The following is a 21,398-nucleotide window of genomic DNA, read 5'->3' on the forward strand; positions in this document are numbered from 1 at the left end:
ACCACCAGAAAAGATGCTTTTTTAGGATAAAAGGAATACTTGTAGTTTCAGGCATGTTTGGTTTATAACTCCATGGATAGTCATCATCACGGTCAAAGGAAGAGGAGCAGAATTGTGTAGGTTAGTTGTGGATGGTTCTGCCGATCTCCATTCTTTACACGATGCTTTGAATTTACCAATGACAAAAATAATAATAATTTTAAAATTGTGTCACAGACTACATCATTATGCATAATAATTATGCCGCATCGCGGATATTCCAGTTGACATTGCCAGTGCCAGCGCAGGTCAAAAGTACGGCGACTACATCATACATGTACATGTACATGTATAAATCACGATGGCAATAAAATAAGATAAATTGTGCACTGATCATAGTCATAACAACAGCAAATTTATCTTATTTATTGCCATTTTACGACTATTGTCTCCTCGTCGATTGTAATCACGATACTAGTAGTAGTAATATAATGAGTTCCAGAAATCCATGACATGGTGTACAGTGTACACGCACATAATTGCCTTGACGTTGAAGAACTGTTTCAGGAGGGAGACTGTGAAAAGGGGAAAGGTCCGAGAAAACATTGGCTATCACCACCAGGGCTCAATCTGACAGCTCCGGTTTTCAGCACCGTGTGACTTGTGCACTTCAACGGCCATGCAGGTGCATGTACTGACTCTGTACAGGGAAATGATTGCTACAGTAGTCAGTGGTGTGTTGAGGAGCTGGGACTGGCTTGCGAAAGGCTGTATCCATCCTATTCCTGAACCAGTCGTGGAAATACCGTGAGCAGTGAGTGATAAGCTTCTTCTCCTGCTCCTCCTTCGCGTCCTCCTCCGTTTCTTCGAGAGCGACCGCTGATAAAATGGGTTGTGACGACAGGCGTTACATAGATCGGAGCCGCTATCGATTTTCCATTCATGCAACCCGTCGCCAACATACCCGGGTCCTACCGCTCCTGGTTATTGCGAGCTGGCTCGGGTGCTTCCTTGACACTGGCAGCGGGTTATCTTCCGAAACCGATGTAGCTGTTGTGTTCGTGGATGTTTATCAGGGCAGCAGCGAGAGAACGTGCGGCAGCGAAGCGAATCCGTGTGATTTGGTAAGTCGTGCTCTGGACCATGTGAACCTGGTGAATCATAGTACAATCCTGATCAACCTTTCGGCAACCCGCAGAGGTTCGGAGAACTTCGTTCAACCAGACAGAGTCGATAGTCGAAGCAACATCATTGTAAACGGTATGGCGGCTGGGATCATATCAGTTGAGTACAACAAAAGTCCTGCTGACCCAAATGCCATCTGGCTGGACTTCGTCAACTGTAGCTACGTCACGATTCAACACCTGCAGCTCAATCTGGAGAACTTCACAGGTGATTCTGCAGTAGCGTTCAGGTCTTCCATGAGTTGCTCCGTGGAAAACAGCATGTTCATGTACGCCCCGCTCAACTGTAGCACCATAAAGGTGATGAATACCTGGCCTTTTCAGGTGAGTAGTGTTATTATCCCGCGCACATCAAATCTGTGCTTACCAGTGGTGCGTCTATGCTATTGTCACGGTACCGTATACTATATGTGGACAAGCCGGTGGATAAGCTGCACCACTTCTTTTAGCTAAAACATGTCACAGTCTATTAGTGTTGGTTTTGTGTGAAAATAATGGTTCAGGATGTGAGACGTATGGAAGATTTTGGTGCAATTGGTCTTGAAAAGATGCAGTGTTGACCCCAGAAATACCGTGGACAATAATAATGTCATAAAGACATTGTCATAAAGACCGAAACGTTGTAACGATACCTCTAATGGATTTGTGTGAAATGCAGTGCTCTCTTGAGTGTAGGCAGGTTGCCTGCAAACGATTCAAGAATAATATTGTGTTCGAGATTTGTGGTGGTAGCCTGTGCCCATAATACGAGTCCTCGGGAGCCCAGTGTTGCCAACTACACTCTTTATGAGATGGTCCATCACCAAGCAGCGTGTGCTAGAGGGTATGGGGGGGGGGGGGGGAGCAGTTTAATTATTATGTGTGCCGGATACACTGGCAGCACGGGTACTGTAAAAGCAGAACTTTTCAGTGGTGTTTTATTTTCGGTAATTTTGGTGCTGACAATTTTTACCGAACATAAAACGCACCAAAAATTCCGGTACTACCGGTACTGTATAATTATCATGTATGCATGTAGTACTAGTACACTTACCTGGAAAACGGGTTTTACCGAAAATTTCCCTCCACCGAACTGCCGATTTTGGAGAATACCGAAAATATTACCCCACCGAAAATTTCTGCTTTTACAGTACTTGGGAAAACTTAGACAAAAGGTATTTTTTGTTCTCTGACCATGGCTGCTGTAGGCATTACAGGTGTTGATGCATGGCAAAAACCAAAGTCATCCTGCTCCACCACCTGCGGACCAATGGTACACAATATCCACGATAGCTATAGAAGTCAACTGCAGCTACCAGACCTGTCTATGGAACCGATCAGCGATCAATAATGTGGAGTGCTGCGCGAGCAGAGCTGCACTCAATGACACTGCTACACAGACCTTTAGCATCTCAGACTGTCAGTTCAAACATCTGGGAATTTTGCGTCCCAATATCATCTACTATCATGACGGCGGAATTGAAGGTGGCACCGCAATCACCATGTATGCCGAACATACTCTTAACATGATGCTAGACGTCGTTGACACCTTGTTCTTCGGCAATATATCTCCGTTTGACACAACTGTAAAGATTGATCTTGACAATGGCTGCACGAATGGAAGACTCCACTTCATTCGCTGCAGGTTTGAGTACAACGAAGGTTACATCGGCGGAGGCATCACCTACTTTGTGAACAGTAATGGAGTGGCATCAAACCATCAACTGATTCTAAAGGATTCAACACTTGATGGCAACTGGGCGAGCCTGGAAGGTGGTGCTCTTACGGCATCCATAGCGGATGGTAACTCCAGCATTGAGGTGGTGGTCATCATAAATTGCACGTTCACTAACAACGTTGGCGGAACGGACTTGACGTCAGGATTGATAGGAGGCGCCTTGTCAATCACATCCTCTTCTGTCGCACTCAATTTCTACGATGGTGCACCCATGCTGCGGGTTACAAACTCCACCTTCAAGTGGAACAGGGCAGTCTATGGATCAGCTATTTACCTGAAGGGCATGGAAGCAATTCTGGACACAGTGTAAGCCACTGTGATTCATTATTTGTCAGCCACTACATGTATTTAGAATCCTTGAGAAAATGTTCATTGTCGAAAGCCAATTGGTGTGTGCGTATGTGGGTGGGTGGGTGGGGGGGGGGGGGGGGGGTGTTGCCTCTGTCTTGGCATTAGTACTACATGTACCTACTTGCAATGCGGTGGTGGAGTACCAGTACTTCATTTCTATTTCGTACATCGATGGAATGTGCAGGGATGCTGTCTGTGAGGGCACATGGTTTAATATTATTTTACAAAGGCACTCAGCATTCACTTGGCTTGGGTCACTTATGCATCATGCCAAATGAAAAAAAGCATATCGGTATACGGCCGTGCCGTACCACAGTGTTTTCATAAGCCACTTACTGTGGACAGCATATTTTGTCATAGTGTTTGCCCGTTTTTTTCTTCTTCAGAACAATGACGGGACAAATAGATGGAAGCTGCATTCACACGTCCGTATCTCGGACCACTTTATGCGGGCAGCACTTCTACAGCAACAACAAGGACTCGGACTATGGTGGAGTGTTCTCTCTGTACGATTTCAGTCGGCTGGCCTTTGAAGATGTAAGCGTTGATTAATCAATCATTGCTACACTTCAGTACCCACGGTTATAGGCACGAGACTAAACTGAAGTTCTAGGAACATGTGTCAATGAGTATCATTCTGTTCTTACAAGTTGGAATTGATGCCTAGTTTCATTCTGTGCTTTATGCCAATGCGTAGAATATCAACATCACATTTGAGAACAATTCAGCACTTGTGGGTGGAGGCATTCTGTATGCAGATGAGACGTCTTCTACTCCAGATATCTCGCAGCACATATTCTTCTCGACGGACATCGGTGAAAAGAAGGACTGCTTTTTGGCTACGTCAGGCCTGGCGACCTTCCAGTACAATGGCACCAGCAGCGATGGAAAGGTAGAGACTGGCACAACACGAGGGTGACCAAGGTTGAGGTTTGCTAGCCCTGAATGATACTGGAAGTGCTTTTAATTGATCAGATTGTACATGCTTCTTTCTCTGTCCGCCGTCCCCTGCACCAAGGCAACCAATCCCAAATAGGGCATAAGGGTAGGTTTACAATTCTACGTACCACTGCTATGCACTGGGATCGGAACCGGGAGTACCTCTTGCAACCTCTCCCGCCAGCGGCAGAGTGCGGTCATTTGAAGTACATGGGATGATCTCCTTCAGCTCATAACCTGTCCATGTTGTACCGTGTTCTCTCAGGTCACATTCCGCAACAACACCGCCAAGTTTGGTTCAGCCATCTTAGCTAACAGCTATTCAGGATGCCTGAAAAGTGCCATGCTTTCACTCAACCAAACATCGAAGCGCACCGAGATTGGTAGAAGCTCAGGGAATGTTGCATCTGGTCCAGTTTGGATGTTCCTAGCGAGTACAACAAGCCCATGTCTAAAGCCACTAATCACACATCATGATCATTACTGGCATATACCCACTCAATGTGATCGCCAAATCCTTCAACAGGCGTATCAGGAAAGTAACTACACACTCTTGTAAGTTTTGCAGTGTGGTTTGCATGTACATGTATTATGCGATGGGACTCAGATACTTTGGGAAGCACATTATTATACTTGTAGTTACTACAGTAGCAATATTACACACCGTCATTGAAGAGGGAAACTGCTCCAATGTCAAACTGCCGGGACTTGTGCTTCCCAGCCGCCTGACTCACACTTCACTACTTACACTTAATAGCCAAGTGGAGCAGACGGGAAGCCCATTAAATTTTAACAGCAAACCTGCAAGAAAGCACAACTCCACTTTCAACACACCGTGTTTCGGGCGGAATTCACTCTTCGTCAGCTGAGCTTGAGCAGGCTAATGACTACATGCTGCAGTAGCACTACAATTAATATTTTAATGTACGTCAGCAGCTAAGCCAAAACTGGCACTATGGATACCAGCATACAGTGATTCTGCATTCCCAGCGCTGCAAACACTACATGAGAACCAGACAGCAGTGTGAGTCAGTGTCACGCATGGAGTTGTGATAAAGATGGTATTGAGGGTCATTGACCCTCAATACCATCGTTGGCTATGAGTATACAGATGTGCTAAGTAAAAGCTGGCCAAAAGTGCATACTTGGTGCTCTGGACTTGCACGGCCCTTGACACGGAAGTGGCACCCATGCTGCTGAACATTCAGGCCTGCCGGAACCGGTCCGGTTGGTCAGGTTATTACCGGACCAATGTTTTGGCCACCAACACGTGTTTCCTACTGTGGCATGTGTACCTGTCCTGCTTATATCATACACACCGCATGAAAGGCCGTGATACTACCGGACCAATCAATAACTGCTTCTGGCGGTCCTGCAATGTCACATGCACAAATGCAGTGATGTGATGGGAACTGGGCCGTAAAGGCCATGGAGGGTGCAAGCTTTGAATTTTGGGTTGGATTTTATGTAGCACAATGATATGAGGATGGCACTTGCGTAGACTGCAGCATATGCTTGAATGGGTACGAAAACTATGCACGGAGGCGGGCGGGTATGTTTTGCAATTGATTTTTTTGTCGCTGGCCATAAATGAGGGTCTCTGGTTCAAGTCCTGATGGTGACAGTCAATTTTTCTCTTCAGACGTTCCTGTTTGCTACTCCTTCAAACTAATGAAAATGCATTTTGTGATGATTATCCCCTCCCCCCCCCCCCCCCCCCCCCCCAGCATGGATGCTGGAGCAATCTGTATCCTTCCATCCTTTACTCTTGTGTTATTTCCTTAGATACGAACTAATGGGTGAGCTGGAGGGATTCATAAACGGTAGCTTCCTCTTCCGTCAGAATGTATCTGGAGCCGCTGTTTTCCCAAGCGGGGACTACTTCTTCCTCATGCCTTGGACAAGCACTCCCTGGCGGTGGTATTACCCACGGAAAGCAAATAACAACCAGGAAAAAACGCCCTGGTACGATGCAGCTGATGGCACGCTGGTGAACACTAGCCATCTGGGGAACCTGACACTGTACCCAGCGCCTGGGGAAGTGTTCCGAATTGATGTTGACCTGGCTGACGTCTACTTCAACTTGGTGACTGCAGCATGCATACTCAAGGTAAACAATGTCATTGGAAATAGAATTGTAACGTTGCAGATATGGAAGACTGCCAAAAAGTGCACACCCGCCTGGGCCGAGAGTTACGGCTATTATACATTCAGTGGTTGAAACCTGTCTACCCGTGGCGACTGTTCAAAGGCCCCCCATCGCCAGAATGTGTCCTCATGCGCAAACGGCCCCTCGTCCAGGGTCAAAATCACTGCTGCAAGTGACCCTTTGGTTGTGGTGCTGCTGTACAGATGGTCTTGTAGGACAGATGTCCGTCATAATTATGATATGCACACTGTAAGTGTGTCCCAGCCCCCTTGGCAGGTTTTACTACACTACCAGAGTACTGTATCCATTCAAAACACTCAGTCACATGTCGAGGAACTCTCTGATGTATGCTACCCCAGTGCAGGCTAACGGTTAGCACAAGAGAGCAAAAATTATACTCCCGTAGCACCATCCTTGTCCGTGCTCTCTTCCCTGCTTCTTCAGGTCGACAGTGGTGATGCTCTTATCCAGCATGGCGGGTACCAGTACAGCAGAACGGATATCGTCAACTTCGGTACTCTGAACACGTTGGCAATAGCACTGGTTGGCAAACCGGGAACAGTGGGCACCCTGCGTCTGTCCGTCGACTCACAGATACGTTCAAACACCTTCATGAGTCTGATCATTCCCTTCAGACTTTCTCCTTGCCACTTGGGTTATAAGCCAACTGCCATGATGGAAAACCTGACATGGGTAAGTTCAAACCTACAGACTACAGTACACAGTACATTCTACTTCCGCTAGTAAGCCCGAATACGGCAGTACATCAGTACATGTATTTGCATCTTGCACAAACTGTTTCTGTTATCGAGTTGCGAATGCGGTACTGAAAACATGCATCGCCGGTGGGTTCACTTATCGATGCTCCATTGTGGTATAGCAGCGATGTGCTACAGCAAAGATTTAAGGGAGGCAGGCAGGCAGTGCTAGATCACAGGACATAAAGCTTCCATTGCCTAGGGTAACGTTACTCGCTTAACAGAACAGAGGCTGCTAGTATTAGTAAGGAAGGCCCGTACCCAGCCCCCCCCCCCACGGAGTGGGCAAGTCCGCAGATCAAATGCATCTACCAACGTTATCAAGTTGTTGTGCTGGCGCGATGATCGATCCTACTACGAATCTCGTACTCAGACGCTGCATCCAGACCGGAGGCAGAAAAGTTCAGGATCTGTACTCCAGAACAGTGACCATGAGTCGTGAGGCATGAGCATGCGCGCGCGTAGATTCTACGTACGCAGTGCAGTCAACAGTCACTAGTCCCCACCGCGTACCGGTCTGCAGCCTATAATTACCACGCATATTATACTGACACTTGTGTAGAAAAATCACAGTTGACTTGTAGAATACTTGTACATCTCAAACTATACGTGCGCTCAAGAAGTTCCACCCGAAGACTGGAAGAACCACCCCAGTTTGAATCCTGCGTCCGGGCCTACAAGGTGTGTGGAAAATCAACTCTGTGTCACTGTTTAGGGACTGCAAGCCTGGCAAGACTATGACTTCAGTATTTGGCCCTACTGAATAGAACCGTGCCACCACCTGACACGCTTGATTGGTGTTTTTGATATGCACAGGCAAAGGAGTATATAGACACGTTCACCCTGACCAGGATGGATTTCAGCGAAGGCCCGTTGGCTTGTCAATGCCTACATGATACGGCCGGTGTGCATTCGTGTAAAGACGGTGCAGATGTCACGATGCAGTGGGAGTACTGGGCAGGTACGACTGAAGAAGTGAGTTACCTTCCAGCTGCACAGCGTGGAATCAAACTGATAACAGATTTGGCGGCGGACGAAGAGCGGCACTCACGCCTGACCTTTGCTACCGGTGCGTGCACCATGAGCTACTGCACCGACCACAACCGCACAAACTGGCAACTGCAAGAGGAGTGGCCGTGTTCGCCGCACCAGCACAGGAGTGGCCTGCTCTGCGGGCAGTGTGAACAGGGTTACTATCTCACTGGCTTCTTCTCATCGGTACGTTCAGATATGGTGCACTGCACATTGTGGTCATGTACTGGATATCAGGCATGCGTCAACAATTATTTTAGCTGATCAAGATTCGGTCAGATGTGGGCTGTATCGCATGGTGTACAGGTCACATCAGGGCTACGTCGAACTACACATACCATGTACATGCACCTACTCTAATCTTGAAGTGCAATCTTGTCGCATGTACAGCTGCTGATATTTCAAAGCATTGCAAATCTGTTTCTGGGGAAACATGTCACTTGGATATGAAAATATTGTGAATTGTGCAGAACTGTACCATGGTCGCTAATACAGAACCACTAGTTTGAGCCTAGTTCACATTCGACGTAACGCTGATGGTGGCGGACATAAGAATCTGTCGGGAAGGCTGGGGCGAGCTGTAAAATCGTGTACGATCCGAACAACATGACATACAGCAGTTGTTGCAATGCTCAAGGTCGATCAGCGCAAGTTGCGCATTCAGTACACAGTTCAGGACTTCTTTTTTAATTATTTCTCCTCAAATGAAGAAGTCGAATCCCATTGCGCCCCGTCGAGTGTGAACTAGACTTTAGTCTAGTTTAGACAGGGCAGGTAAATGTGTCAATGGGGTGGTGACAGGAATGCTTTACGTAAATGATGTTTGATTTGGAAAATTTGTCTTGTGCCATGCACAGCCATGCACCACTTGCTCTGCGTCAACTAGCATCCGCAATACTTTCTTTCTCTTCGTTGGAGTGTTCATCTACATCGGTGCAATTATCGCCATATTGGCGTACTTCCAAGTGGGTCGCACATCCTGGTTTGATTCCTGGGTCAACTACGATCAGGTGAGAATGAGATATCACAGTGTGTGTGTGTGTGTGTGGGTGTGTGCGCGCGTGTGTGTGTGTGTGTGCGCGCGCGCGCGCGTGTGTGTGTGTGTGTGTGTGTGTGTGTGTGTGTGTGTGTGTGTGCGTGTGTATGTGTGTGCTATGTGAGAACTATCTCATCATGCATCTGCAACTAACTACATTGCCAGTCTCTAGGTGATGGTAGTCACAAATGTAGTAAATGTTCACACATACTGGTACATGTGGGTAGAACACAAGCAGCAAGGCAGCCCAATAAGCCCATTGCGCAATACTTCAAAAAGTCATTTGTACTCCCAGCACCCCACACAGCCACCTTGACATGGTTGTGTGGGGTGTTGAACAGTGCATTGGCAATGCGCAATGAGCTTATCATTTCGGCCACAAACACTTGCAATACTGTACATGTACACTACTATACCCTCTGCTCATATCACCACTCTCCGTTTCTCTTGTGGCCATTTGTCTGCAGATGTGTGCGTTCATTATCCGACGACAGATACCAATGACAACGTTCACAACATTCTCATTGCCAATATGCATGCGCTGGCTAACACCAAGCCTCCAGGTGTGCCTCCTCTATCTCACAACCGTGGCTATCCTGCTCTGGATCACGCTGATTTTTCAGCTCAGCCGCCTGGGCAGCTTCAGACGAACATTCCACACAAGTTCGTTGACGCCGACACTATGGGCCATGCTGAACTTCTGCTTCGCCAGTAGCGTGTTCCCGTCGTTCCTGCTGCTGTCGTGCCACTCGTTCAACAACAACTACGTGTTCTTTTCCGACGCCAGGGTTAAATGTGGCTCGGCACGGCACGCGCCGTACATTGTGACTAGCGTGCTCGTGCTGGGCAGCATATGCGTTGCGCTGCCTGTCGTGCTCTACGTCAAGCGCAACACGCCGCGCGTCAAGCCGCTGTTCGACGTCTACCTCGGCTACGTCAAGGAGAATCGCACCTGGTGGATTTTCTACAACATGCTGCGACGGGTAGTTGTAGCCGTGCTGTCGGCCATGATCGACAATGAGAGCCTGGTGCGCCAGATACTGTTGGCTGCAATCGTGCTCGTAATGATTATCATACAGTACTTTACTAAGCCATACAAGAAGGATACTGACAACGCCATCGAGTTCCTGTGCCTATCGAATGCAGCACTTTTCGCCATTGTCAACTTACCGTCCCCATCAGATGTCAATGACAATTACACCATTCTCCTATGGGTTGTGTTTGGCATGCCGACACCTATCCTTGTCGGTTACGCAGTCTACTTGAACCGTGAGAAGCTCAAGGAAACATTGCCAAGCACTGGATGTTGGAACAGGGCAAAGTGCGAGGCACGTCTCGCAACCGGGAATGATGACACAAGCGAGGCGACTCCGCTGACAACGTCGGAGCGAGTACGAGTGAAGAAATGGAGCCTGCAGACCAAACCAGGAGAACTGCGTGACGACTTGCTCATTGACACCTAACCCCAAGAAATATTTATGTACTTTTATCCTCTTTCGCCAGGTAAAACTGATTCGAGTCTGAGATAATCATACTATATAATTATTCCAAGAGTATTTCACAAAGATATCCAACATTCACAAATTTCGCAAAGTCCACACCAGTTTCTACACAAAACCTATACTTTCCACAGCACTGCACCAGGGAGGATTTCATTGGTGGCAACTTCGTAAGCATGTCTAACCTTTAACTTAAGCGGCAGCTTTGGAATAGCTTTAATGCTGTGCAATTATGAGCGTGTGATGATTTCAGTTGAGACTGTCTGTAACAAGCCTTTCCATTTGTTTCACAACTTCCGATTTATTTACCCTTAACAACCGGTAGTCTATTAATACCAACACCATGTACATGTATGAATCAGTACGATCATTTTCAGTCGCACCACCACTCCACAATGCGCTCTCCGTGGACCCATTCCACTTGCATGCATTGGACTACTTCTACATGAACCGGCGGCGTTAAGGTAAGGTTAACGTTATCAGTATCTGGCTGCATCAGTTGAACAGCAGGGGAGCTCACTTAGTACCTACTCTGATAACACATAATTATAATTATGCTTGCCTAGCTTGGACATTGTCCAGAGCACGGGTGTATTGATAGTGATTGGGATAAGTAGTGGTCAGATACTATTACTAAGTACATTTTTCCTGCCGTCCATGGGGGTATGTCAGGCCATCCAAGGTTACCGTTAGTAGTTACTGTTTCCACTGTCCTGTCCTGCTGTCATGAAGTGCTTGTTCACGCCATTGGTATACAGTTCAGCACAATGGTGCAGCGTAAATACACTTTAGTCACAGAAGCTCATCTTTTTGTCACGGTCCCGCCACTCCTCACACCTCGTTTCTAGGCGCGTGGTTTTGTTTTTGTTTGCTTTTGCACACCTCTGTATCTGAGTTTGAGCATGAGTTCATAACCCCCAGGGTTAAAAGAACTCTTGCTGTGAATGTTAGTTTGAGCATGAGAACGTACAAGCTGTTTGGGTGCATTCCTGTCACTCGAGCTGAACCTTGGTGTGAAAGTTGTCGCCTGCTGGTGCGGTGACCAGGTGACTGGTGTATGCAGGAGCACGTGACCGCTTGTTCAACCTTGTTCGATTGGGAATAAGGCCCAACGCTGCATCGCAGCCTTTTCGGACCGAAACCAGTCGACTCAGCGTCCAAAAAAAACTACAACATATGGGCCAATCGCGGCATCCGTGCTTTTATAAGAACGAAATGGCACTGTTAGTGACATTTTGCATACAAATCCCCATCAGCCAGCCGGTTTCGGTGGAAGTGCGCGAGTTCGATTGGGCACAAAGGAGGAAGGGAGCGTCAAAGCTTCCTCGGACCACGACCATTCGACTCAGCACCCCGAAGACTATAACTGGTGAAAATTTGATTTTACGCTTAAAGGGGAATTATGTATTATGATTGTCGTATACAATCATAATACCTTCCTGGCCCGGTGAGAATTCGGTGGAATTTTTTTGGGGTTTCCTGTTTTTTTTAATCACCAGTCCGCATGGCATACCTTTAGTTAAATCTGCCGACAAGAAACATGGGAAAACTATGATTGTGTGGCCTATCTAGTATTGGTTGTTTAGGAAGCACAACTTGAAACCTGGGGCAACTCTCTGCTTGAAACCGACTGGTGCTAGCTAGGTGACAGCTTACAGGTACTGTACAATAACATGACATTGTCCAATAATATTTTCAATTAATTTTTGTATGTACCTGGTCTATGGGTAGAAGACACGCATGGTAGTACTCCGCCACTTTCGACAACTGATCCAGTCGAGTTGCTGCTAATCACTAACTGTGACTTGCAAGTACAGTATGTCCAGTCAGTGGAGACAAGAGCTTGGAGCAATGGACATAAAGATAACGTAGATGACAGATTATGGACTGTTACTGCCTTGAATCTTTATGTATGTACATGTGTACACAAGTAGTGTTCACGTCCCACATCTTGATCATGCGCATGATCTCAGCAAGTATACGTGTGTACAGTAGCATGATCAAGAGTCCATTATGGACAACGTCAGATTATGTCATCTGCACGTACACGCCACATTCGATCTACTCAGGTCGCAACGTGAGTCGCCACGTTAAAAAAATGTCAACGTCACAAATCATGACAATATCCTAAATTTGCGCATGCGCGCAGCGCTCGTTCTCTTTTCAACCGTTCAAGATGGTGAGCCTTTCGTCTTCTTCACTGAAGAAGTTAGAACTGGGGATGGCGAATTTGCTGACATGCTTTTCTATGTCTGGCTGTATAGGGTCGCGTCAGGACGAAGACCGTGAAGAAGGCTTCTCGTGTTATTATCGAGAAATTCTATCCACGATGCACCTTGGATTTTCACACAAACAAGCGTTTGTGTGAGGAGATTGCAATTATCCCAAGCAAGCGTCTCCGTAACAAGATTGCTGGGTATGTCCAGCTGTTGGAGTGTTCCGCGCCAGGAGGCGTTTGTATAGTAGTACGTGTGTGTGGACAATGTGGATCAGTGTTGGAACATCGCAACCATGTTTCTCGCTGTTGAGTTATGAGATTTGGAGATCTCAAATGCTTTTGAAAACATTAGTCGAGAGAATTTGCGACGAATATCATGATACGAACATTGTGGAAACAAATAGTTCTGCTGTGGAGATCACGAGGAAGCTGTTGCTGTGTACTTGCGCCCTAAAACTCATCCATGCCTCACTGTCTAGCTGTACATACTGTGGAAGAAAGCATGCACACGTATAAATATGAAAATAGCAAGCACACGTACATTTTACACGCAAACACACCGTGCAAAAAGTAGTGACTTTGTGCTACACAGTGGTGACAAGCGTCTGTGCTGAGCATATGTGCACTTTCCTTCATACGCTTGTATGTGCTGGCATAACATGTATACAGAACGTTATTATGTCTCTCAATGATGATGAGCTGTAACTATCTCATGGTTGGTATCGTAGTAAGTTCATGAGTTCGATTTTGTTGTGTACTGTGTCTTCCAGATTTGTTACTCACTTGATGAAGCGTATCCAGAAGGGACCAGTCCGTGGTATCTCGATCAAACTTCAGGAAGAAGAGCGTGAACGCCGTGACAACTACGTGCCTGATGTAAGGGTCATATCTATTGTGTTGCTGATAACAGGGTTCCTGTGTGGCGGCGTGCATGTGTGTGAGAAGGAGAGCGACGGCGTGTATGGCCGTCTGGGCAAGTTTGTACTGTCGGGTGTCGGAGACCTGGGGGTCAGCCTCCTAGCCTAGGCCGTTCCTATTGTCATGTGCTACAGTCTATGCACAGTTTAGGCACTGGGTATACATTGGTATGTTGTGCTTGATGGAATTCTAGCCTGTTTATTACTTTTTATCCTGAATATGTGCAGTACGTGCCAAGTAATCTTCCTCGAAAACTGATATGATACATAGTAGATGAGCTGTCCTGAGCTCAGGGCAAATCTGAGATACGGGCAGTACCTGGTCCCAAGGCGCCCGTATAAGAGACAATTCGAGTGCATTTGTTTGTACATACGGTAGAAGTTGTAGCTACTTGTAGCTACTTCCTGTGGATGGATGCGTTCATTTTTGTATACCGATAACTGTACCTGCCTTCCTCCTCCCCTCTTAAACCCGAAAGGAGCAATCGAAGATTAAGTTCGCATCTGTATCTTTTCGGTCCAATTCGTCCAATTGGCTTTGTTTCTATCTGTTTCTTTTCTTCCACTTTTCATCTTAGGTGTCTGCTTTGGATGGTGAGGTCATCGAGATTGACCCAGACACCAGCAGCATGTTGAAATCCTTGGTAAGCTTTATTATATTCCACTTGCATTGTGTCCACAGTGTGCATTCTTACTTGGGTATTGGTGGGTCTCCTAGCTACAGTGTTTATAGTGCCGTCTTTCTGTACATACAACAACTACACACTTTCTGTTTCCACATGGCCAACTTGGAGGTTGTCGCTGAAACGAACATTGTCCATTTCGTACTCGGACCCCTCCCCTCCCTCTGAAACGAACACAGCTTGCTATGCTGGACAACGATAATCGCATGCATGTACATGACATATGTATAGTGTCAGTCGACTTGCGATTTTGCCCCCCCCCCCCCCCCCCCCCCCCAACGAATGATATTCGTTTCAGGGACTACAAAAACTTATGTGACAGCCCCATATCAAAGCGGTGAATCCAAAGGAAAGTCTAGAGTAACACAATAAACAGGTTTGACAAGTGAAACCTTCTTCCTGAATAAAGGCTATACACAGCCCACTGCTCGAAGTGCTTGGGTGTTTCAAGTACTTCTACTATTTGTACGGTCAGATTTCGTATGCCGTATTTTCCGGAGTGTTGGCTGCACCAGGGACGACGCCGCACCCTCCCCGTCATGGCCCTAAATTGAATTTAGTTTTTTTTTCATTTGTTCGCGTTGGCAGTGTAAGTCGCACCTTGGGCTGTAATCATTTTTGGCTATCGGAATCATGGTGCGTGCGTGACTTTACCAGTGATTCAAAAGTTCAGTTCATCAAATGTACCAGTGTGTTCACCATTTTCATTTCACCATTTCATGGTTTCTTCTATTTTCACTATTTCTCTTTTTCTAGGACTTCACCATTCCCAACGTCCAAGTTGTCACCTCATCACAGAACGATAATATGGCCGGTGGCCGCCCTTATCATGGTCGCCAGCAAAGAGCTTAAATAAAAAATGTTTTAAACCCGATTCCACTGAGGTCGTTTGCAGTTTGGTATTTCTGGCACACAGATGAGAAGTGGTACACTCAACCCTGTCCGATCCAAGCTTCTCATGTCCAGACCTACCGTGTTTTCCGGAGTATAAGCCGTGCTTTTAACGCCAGTAATTTACCCAGAAAGTCGGTCCGGCTTATACTATCATGGTCAACTTAACGGTGGTAGCTGGGATTGATATCTGTATTTTGCGACAAAAAATCTGGGTGCGGCTTATACTTCGGAAAATACGGTAGGTCTTGACCAAGTATCTCGCAGGCATGTGGCTTCAATCCAGTCATGATTCTTTGCTCTGTTTCAAACTGTTGTGTGCAGAATGCACCTAGTTTGATATTTGTTTTCAGTGTATAACCTACAATTAATTGTACCGTAAAGTACGGCGAGAGCGCCCAACCTTGATTTTACAGCCAGGGAATGGAAAATCGTATGGCAGAGTGCAATGAAGTTTGTACGTGTCGTTGTGAGAACCTATGTCTGTCCGTCCGTCCCCTTGGAAAGGCGTGATTCCGCTTCCGCGGCAAATTTTGCAGACTCGTCATCTGCGGAAATCACGGAATCCACACTTTTGCCCGCGGGATCTGAATTTTTGTTGGTAATTTAGTAATTTACTACTCGGAAAGCAGCAGACAAACTACTTCACAATCTGTTTGAGCACAATGCTCTTGCCAGTGTATGTGATTGCAGGCCTCTCCAAGATTCTTCGCTCCCATTCTGTTTGTGACTGCAAAGTATAGTGTGAAAAGTTCTCCTTCATGCAACTGGTCTGTCCCCACAGGATTCCGCGGACGCGGAATTTTCCGCGTTATTGGTTATCATCCGCGTTTTCGTGAGATTTCGCATAAATCCCGCCTTATTCATGAGAATGTACAAGAAAATAGTGCATGCTGTTGAAAATGTACTACAAAGTCGTATGAGTTTGTGCGACAAAGTTGTATTCTTGCATGAGACTGCACGCTAAAGTTGTACCAGTGACAGATAACTCGTGCATAATGACCGCATTAACCCGCATATTTGCTACATAATTGCCAGTTTTCGCCTGCATAATTTTAGGGTTTTGTCTGCGTTGTTCTGTGGGGACAGACTGGTTGCCATATCCTCGAGGAGGGTGAAAAGCTTTCAGAAAGTGCCGCACTTTTTTTCATTTTACTGCAGAAAATGCCGCAGAAAACCAACCTTTTGCCGCGGAATTTCGAATTCTTGGCTGCGTTTTCCAAAGGCACAGCATTGTGTGCTAAGGTCATAGGCAAACTTCGCAACCGTCAATGTATCCATAGTGAGTATGTGACCTGAAAATGCCGGGAAATATTAATTTTTGAATTTTCCTTTCTTCAAGCACTGCATTTGCAGTACGCACTTGCAACAACTGACACTTTTGCTGGCATGCAAAGATAATCGCGAGCAAAAGGGCCTCGGCCAAGATCAAAAAAAATCAGCTGCACGCATGTGTTCAAATTTATCGTATGAGATTAATATCCTTGGAAATGGTACGATAAAATTGAGTTTGGACGTCGTGTGAATGGTATGTTCCGGCGGATAATGCTCGCAAAATAAATAGAATTATGCTTTCATAGATGCTCACAGCATCCTCATATTATGCTTTGGCATGAGGGAATACTTCTTCGCTTTGTTGTGCTTATGGAGCCTCAAATTTCAGAAAATTGTGTGTTTTCCGTACTTGCAAGTGGCATAAGTACAACAAAATACATGAGTATCCCCATACCAAGGTGTCGTTGCATCAGTGATCAACACCCGTCCAACATGTCAAAATCATCCTGCTAACAATCAGCCCATCTCTCCCGCAGCTCCACCTCTTGTTCCATAATGACCAAACGTCAACTGCGCCTCCTAAACTAAAGTATTATAAATGATTAGAGTAATATCCACTCTGTTCCAGTGCATACACCTGTATCGATATTTGCAATGGTAGTTGTCGATAGGATTATCATGATTATGGCCATGCTAAAATCCAACGGTCTCGATTTCGTATCATGCATAATGTACATGTGCGCAGAGTTTTGCGGACTGCCCGTCGATATCTCGTCCGCCCCGAGATACCTGATGTAGTCGGATTTCATTTTTTTTCACTCACATATTCTGCTACCCGTACTGTATGCATGGTATCAGCGTGAGAAAGAACTTTGAAGAAGACGAGTTCGAGCATACAACAATGTATTGACATGATTTCACACTGTTTTCACTGAAACACTGTCTGTATGACCTCCGGACCTTTTGTCATGCAGACCACCAGCACTGATCAGGTACATTGTATACAATTTTGTAGCCTACATACTAGAACTGTAGTACAATCATGCAGTTATGCTCCTACATCCGAAAGGATGCCAAATTATGCTCCTAATTTTCAACCACCAAATTATGCCAATAATTATGCCGGCATAATCCGTCGGAGCCTAATGAATGGCCTATCAGCAAAAAAACGTTATGTTGTAACAGTATTACCAAGAGTAGATAAACAAGAGTGTGCAACTCGCGGATGGGTAGGCCCACGGCGGAATTTTTGTTGACGTAATCTTTTCGACGACGCACGCGCTGCGAGTCTTTCGGAAAGTTTTCCCTCGTGCTCTTGGCCGGCTTTACACTACAAGGTCGGTGCCCAGTACGTGCTCTCACACTGCTCTGCGGCAAAATGCGCGTTCTTCTTTAAAAAAGGTGACGTCAACAAAAAATTCCGCCGTGGGCGAGGGTATCTGCAGATTGTGCAGGAGAGATCCGGAGTTGCACACTCTTGTTTATCTACTCTTGGTATTACCATAAGGGGGAAAATACTGAAATTTGGGTTCGACCTTTAGCAAGATGCACGCTAATTTTAGTACACTGTTGCTATGAGTACAGCTTTTAATTTGCGCGGTACAACCATTTATGGCGCCATATACGCGATACAAGGTGAAATGGGTACGCTCCACGCAATATTTGGCCTAACGTACCGTTTGTCACAACGATAAATCAGCCCCCATAACGTTTTACGCTGCAACTTCAACGCTATTTGGGTGATCAAGGTACGAGTTAAAGGTGCGGACATACGGTATCTGTCCCACAAGCTGACAGAAAACCAACACCGCCGTTCTTAGCTTTAGGCTGTGGCGTTCTTGGAATGTCAGGCTGGACGTTCTTGGGCTCCACATTCTTCAGCGTGCACTCTACTGTACATTATTTGGCTCGTGGCAACCATTACCATTTTTGATTCCGGAATGAGAATGCTCATTCCAGCATGTGAGGTGGAATGATAATTCCCCAAAAAGAATCCTTCTCAGCGATTCCCATTAATTTTAATTCTGGAATGGGACCAACCTAACGGAATTTTTCACCAACCAAGCAAACGGGCAAGAATGATTTCCAGTGGTTCCCATTGTGGAATGTCATCAACCAAATGCAACCTTAGCAGTTTTTTTGTATGGAGCTCATGTCCGCTCGAAGGTAAATCGAGTACGGATTGACTGCACAACGTGCATTGTGTGTAGTAGTAGTAGTAGTAGTAGTAGTAGTAGTAGTATAATTTATTATTTTGATAGGAAAGGCCCTACAGACAAAAAGTGGATTTGAAAGAAAGAAGACAGAAGAAGTGCTGTTTTCTCTGTTCTAAGTTGTTCTCTAGCATACATAGACCACGGAAACGATATTCGTATGGCCGCATGGGGGATACTTATGCATTTTGTTGTACACATGGCCTCTTGAAAGTACGAAAAACACAATTTTCCAAATTTCGAGCCTCACTTCCGTGATGTATGCATGCTGCAAGAGAACAACTTACTTAGAACAGAGGAAACAGCACTTCTTCTGTAAAAGTTTTTTTCACCTCCAAAGTGGTTTGAGCTACCCTAACTCCTCATTTAAAATGCAGAACAACACCCGATGAAAAATCGTTTCTGCTTCGTGCTGCTCTGTTTTTTAATGCTCTACCTAATGTCGACTTGAAATCCTCTTTGTTTAGCTCTCAGTTTGATCGTGGTTTTAAGCGCTTATTGGATGATCCAGTTTGCTTTGAACGATATCGTGCAATTTTGTTTGACAGCATTGGCAATACGGGTGAAACAACTGACCCAAATTCCTTATCGACTTTATGCAATCCTATTGACTGACTATCGACTGGTTATCGACTGACCGTGATTGCCCTCACACATGAACACAAGCACAACATACATTGTACATGTATTTATGCATACATACATGTACATGCACATGCATGGGCACACACCTATGCACAGGCAAACAGAAGCTCAATATGAGCACATTGTAGGTTTCAACGTTCGAATGGACCCATAATGTGTTTTGCACCGTTCTTGTACTCGGCTGTGTGTTAAAGCGAAATGGATTCAGGTGTCAAGTGTACTTCATAGTATATTGCCGAGCTCGCAGGACAAGCACATGAACTACATGTATGTCTGGGCATTTAGGCATTAAAGGGGAAGTATACCCTAAAATCAAATTTTCACCAGTTGTAGTCTTCGGGGTGCTGAGTCGAATGGTCTTGGTCCGAGGAAGCTGAGACGCTCCCTTCCTACTTGAATCCCAATCGAACTCGCGCACTTCCACCGAAACTGGGTGACTGCGCCCTACTAGATGGGGATTTGTATGCAAAATGTCACTAAAAGCGCCATTTCGTTCTTATAAAAGCACGGATGACCGCGATTGGCCCGTATGTTGTAGTCTTTTGGACGCTGAGTCGACTGGTTTTGGTCCGAAAAGGCTGCGATGCAGCGTTCCTCCTTTATTCCCAATCGAACATGGTTGAACAAGCGGTCACGTGCTCCTGCGTACACCAGTCACCTGGTCACCGTGCCTGCAGGGTACAACTTACTAGCCTGTTTGACCTTTTTGGGTGCAGTCCTGTCACTCGAGTTGAACTCGAGTTGAACCATGGTGTGAAAGTTGTCGCCTGCTGGCGCGGTGACCAGGTGATTTGGGCACCCAGGAGCACGTGACCGCTTGTTCAACCATGTTCGATTGGGAATAAAGGAGGAACGCTGCATCGCAGCCTTTTCGGACCAAAACCAGTCGACTCAGCGTCCAAAAGACTACAACATATGGGTCAATCGCGGTCATCCGTGCTTTTATAAGAACGAAATGGCGCTTTTAGTGACATTTTGCATACAAATCCCCATCTCGTGGGGCGCAGTTACCCAGTTTCGGCGGAAGTGCGCGAGTTCGATTGGGATTCAAGTAGGAAGGGAGCGTCGCAGCTTCCTCGGACCAAGACCATTCGACTCAGCACCCAGAAGACTACAACTGGTGAAAACTTGATTTTAGGGTATACTTCCCCTTTAATACATGTATTTTTTTACATATGCGAGTTGATAAGGGTTTTCCTTCTATCGACGTATCGACTCAGTAGAAAGAATTATTTGCAAAGGAAAAAAATGGGCACAGGTACAACATAATTTTTTTACAGGGAGTAGAATGGTATTGTACTACCAAGTGTATAGGTGTCGACCAAGGAGTTGCATACATGTAATTAAAATAGGCCCCGCAAGCCATGCACTATTTTGTGCAAGAGTGCAGTGCTGGCCAAAGAAATCCAACCTGATGAATAAAATAGCGCCGTGCGCTACGCAGCCCTAGCACTACACACACTGGTCTGGCACTCGAAATCGGCGCTACTTTATTCATGAGGTTGGATTTCTCTGGCCAGAAGTGTACATTATGTACATGTACTCTTGGTATGTGTAAGGCTCCCCGCATAGACCCCGGTACGGTGTCGACGAATCACACGAGTTTCCATGTACAGTGTACCATGGTGTACTTATAGTGTTTACCAGGGAGTAGTATAACACCTACAACCTTGATACATCTGCCTAGAGTTTCTTTGGATTAGACTATTATTTTCAAATTTTCATTTTGATTTCATCGCCGAGTTTCATCCCTTGTATCTTTGGTGTTCTTCCTTCTTTCCATGTCGTATTGTTTGAATAAACCCGTTTTGACCAGTACAACACCTACTCGTACATCACACGTCTTCATGGTTATTTGTTTCAATATTTGCATGCGACTCCTTTGCAAAACTCTTTATTGTCAACAATGTCA

The 21,398-nt window shown here is 45.9% G+C and overlaps 2 protein-coding genes across 2 annotated transcripts; both read left to right on the plus strand.

Annotated features, from left to right (window-relative positions):
* Positions 1–609: 609 nt before the first annotated feature.
* LOC135805761 (uncharacterized) lies at positions 610–11,024 on the plus strand. The gene is made up of 10 exons (XM_065319850.1): positions 610–1,487; positions 2,351–3,186; positions 3,618–3,768; positions 3,929–4,123; positions 4,436–4,725; positions 5,956–6,280; positions 6,764–7,012; positions 7,894–8,295; positions 8,967–9,119; positions 9,613–11,024. Exons 1-10 carry the CDS (start codon positions 867–869, stop codon positions 10,606–10,608), a joined length of 4,218 nt encoding a protein of 1,405 aa, XP_065175922.1. The 5' UTR covers positions 610–866; the 3' UTR covers positions 10,609–11,024.
* Positions 11,025–12,779: 1,755 nt separating this feature from the next.
* LOC135805766 (small ribosomal subunit protein eS17-like) lies at positions 12,780–15,336 on the plus strand. The gene is made up of 5 exons (XM_065319855.1): positions 12,780–12,823; positions 12,909–13,060; positions 13,633–13,738; positions 14,358–14,423; positions 15,219–15,336. Exons 1-5 carry the CDS (start codon positions 12,821–12,823, stop codon positions 15,312–15,314), a joined length of 423 nt encoding a protein of 140 aa, XP_065175927.1. The 5' UTR covers positions 12,780–12,820; the 3' UTR covers positions 15,315–15,336.
* Positions 15,337–21,398: the final 6,062 nt, after the last annotated feature.

The sequence above is a fragment of the Sycon ciliatum genome, chromosome 1 (genome assembly GCF_964019385.1).
Source record: "Sycon ciliatum chromosome 1, ocSycCili1.1, whole genome shotgun sequence".
In the NCBI taxonomy this organism is placed as follows: domain Eukaryota; kingdom Metazoa; phylum Porifera; class Calcarea; order Leucosolenida; family Sycettidae; genus Sycon; species Sycon ciliatum.

Coding starts and splice junctions, on each gene's coding strand:
- LOC135805761 (XM_065319850.1), top strand. CDS start 867: ATGGGTTGTGACGACAGGCGTTACATAGATCGGAGCCGCTATCGATTT. Junction 7,013..7,893: donor TGATGGAAAACCTGACATGG/GTAAGTTCAAAC, acceptor TGATATGCACAG/GCAAAGGAGTATATAGACAC. Junction 8,296..8,966: donor TCACTGGCTTCTTCTCATCG/GTACGTTCAGAT, acceptor TGCCATGCACAG/CCATGCACCACTTGCTCTGC.
- LOC135805766 (XM_065319855.1), top strand. Junction 13,061..13,632: donor CTCCGTAACAAGATTGCTGG/GTATGTCCAGCT, acceptor TGTGTCTTCCAG/ATTTGTTACTCACTTGATGA. Junction 13,739..14,357: donor GTGACAACTACGTGCCTGAT/GTAAGGGTCATA, acceptor TTTTCATCTTAG/GTGTCTGCTTTGGATGGTGA.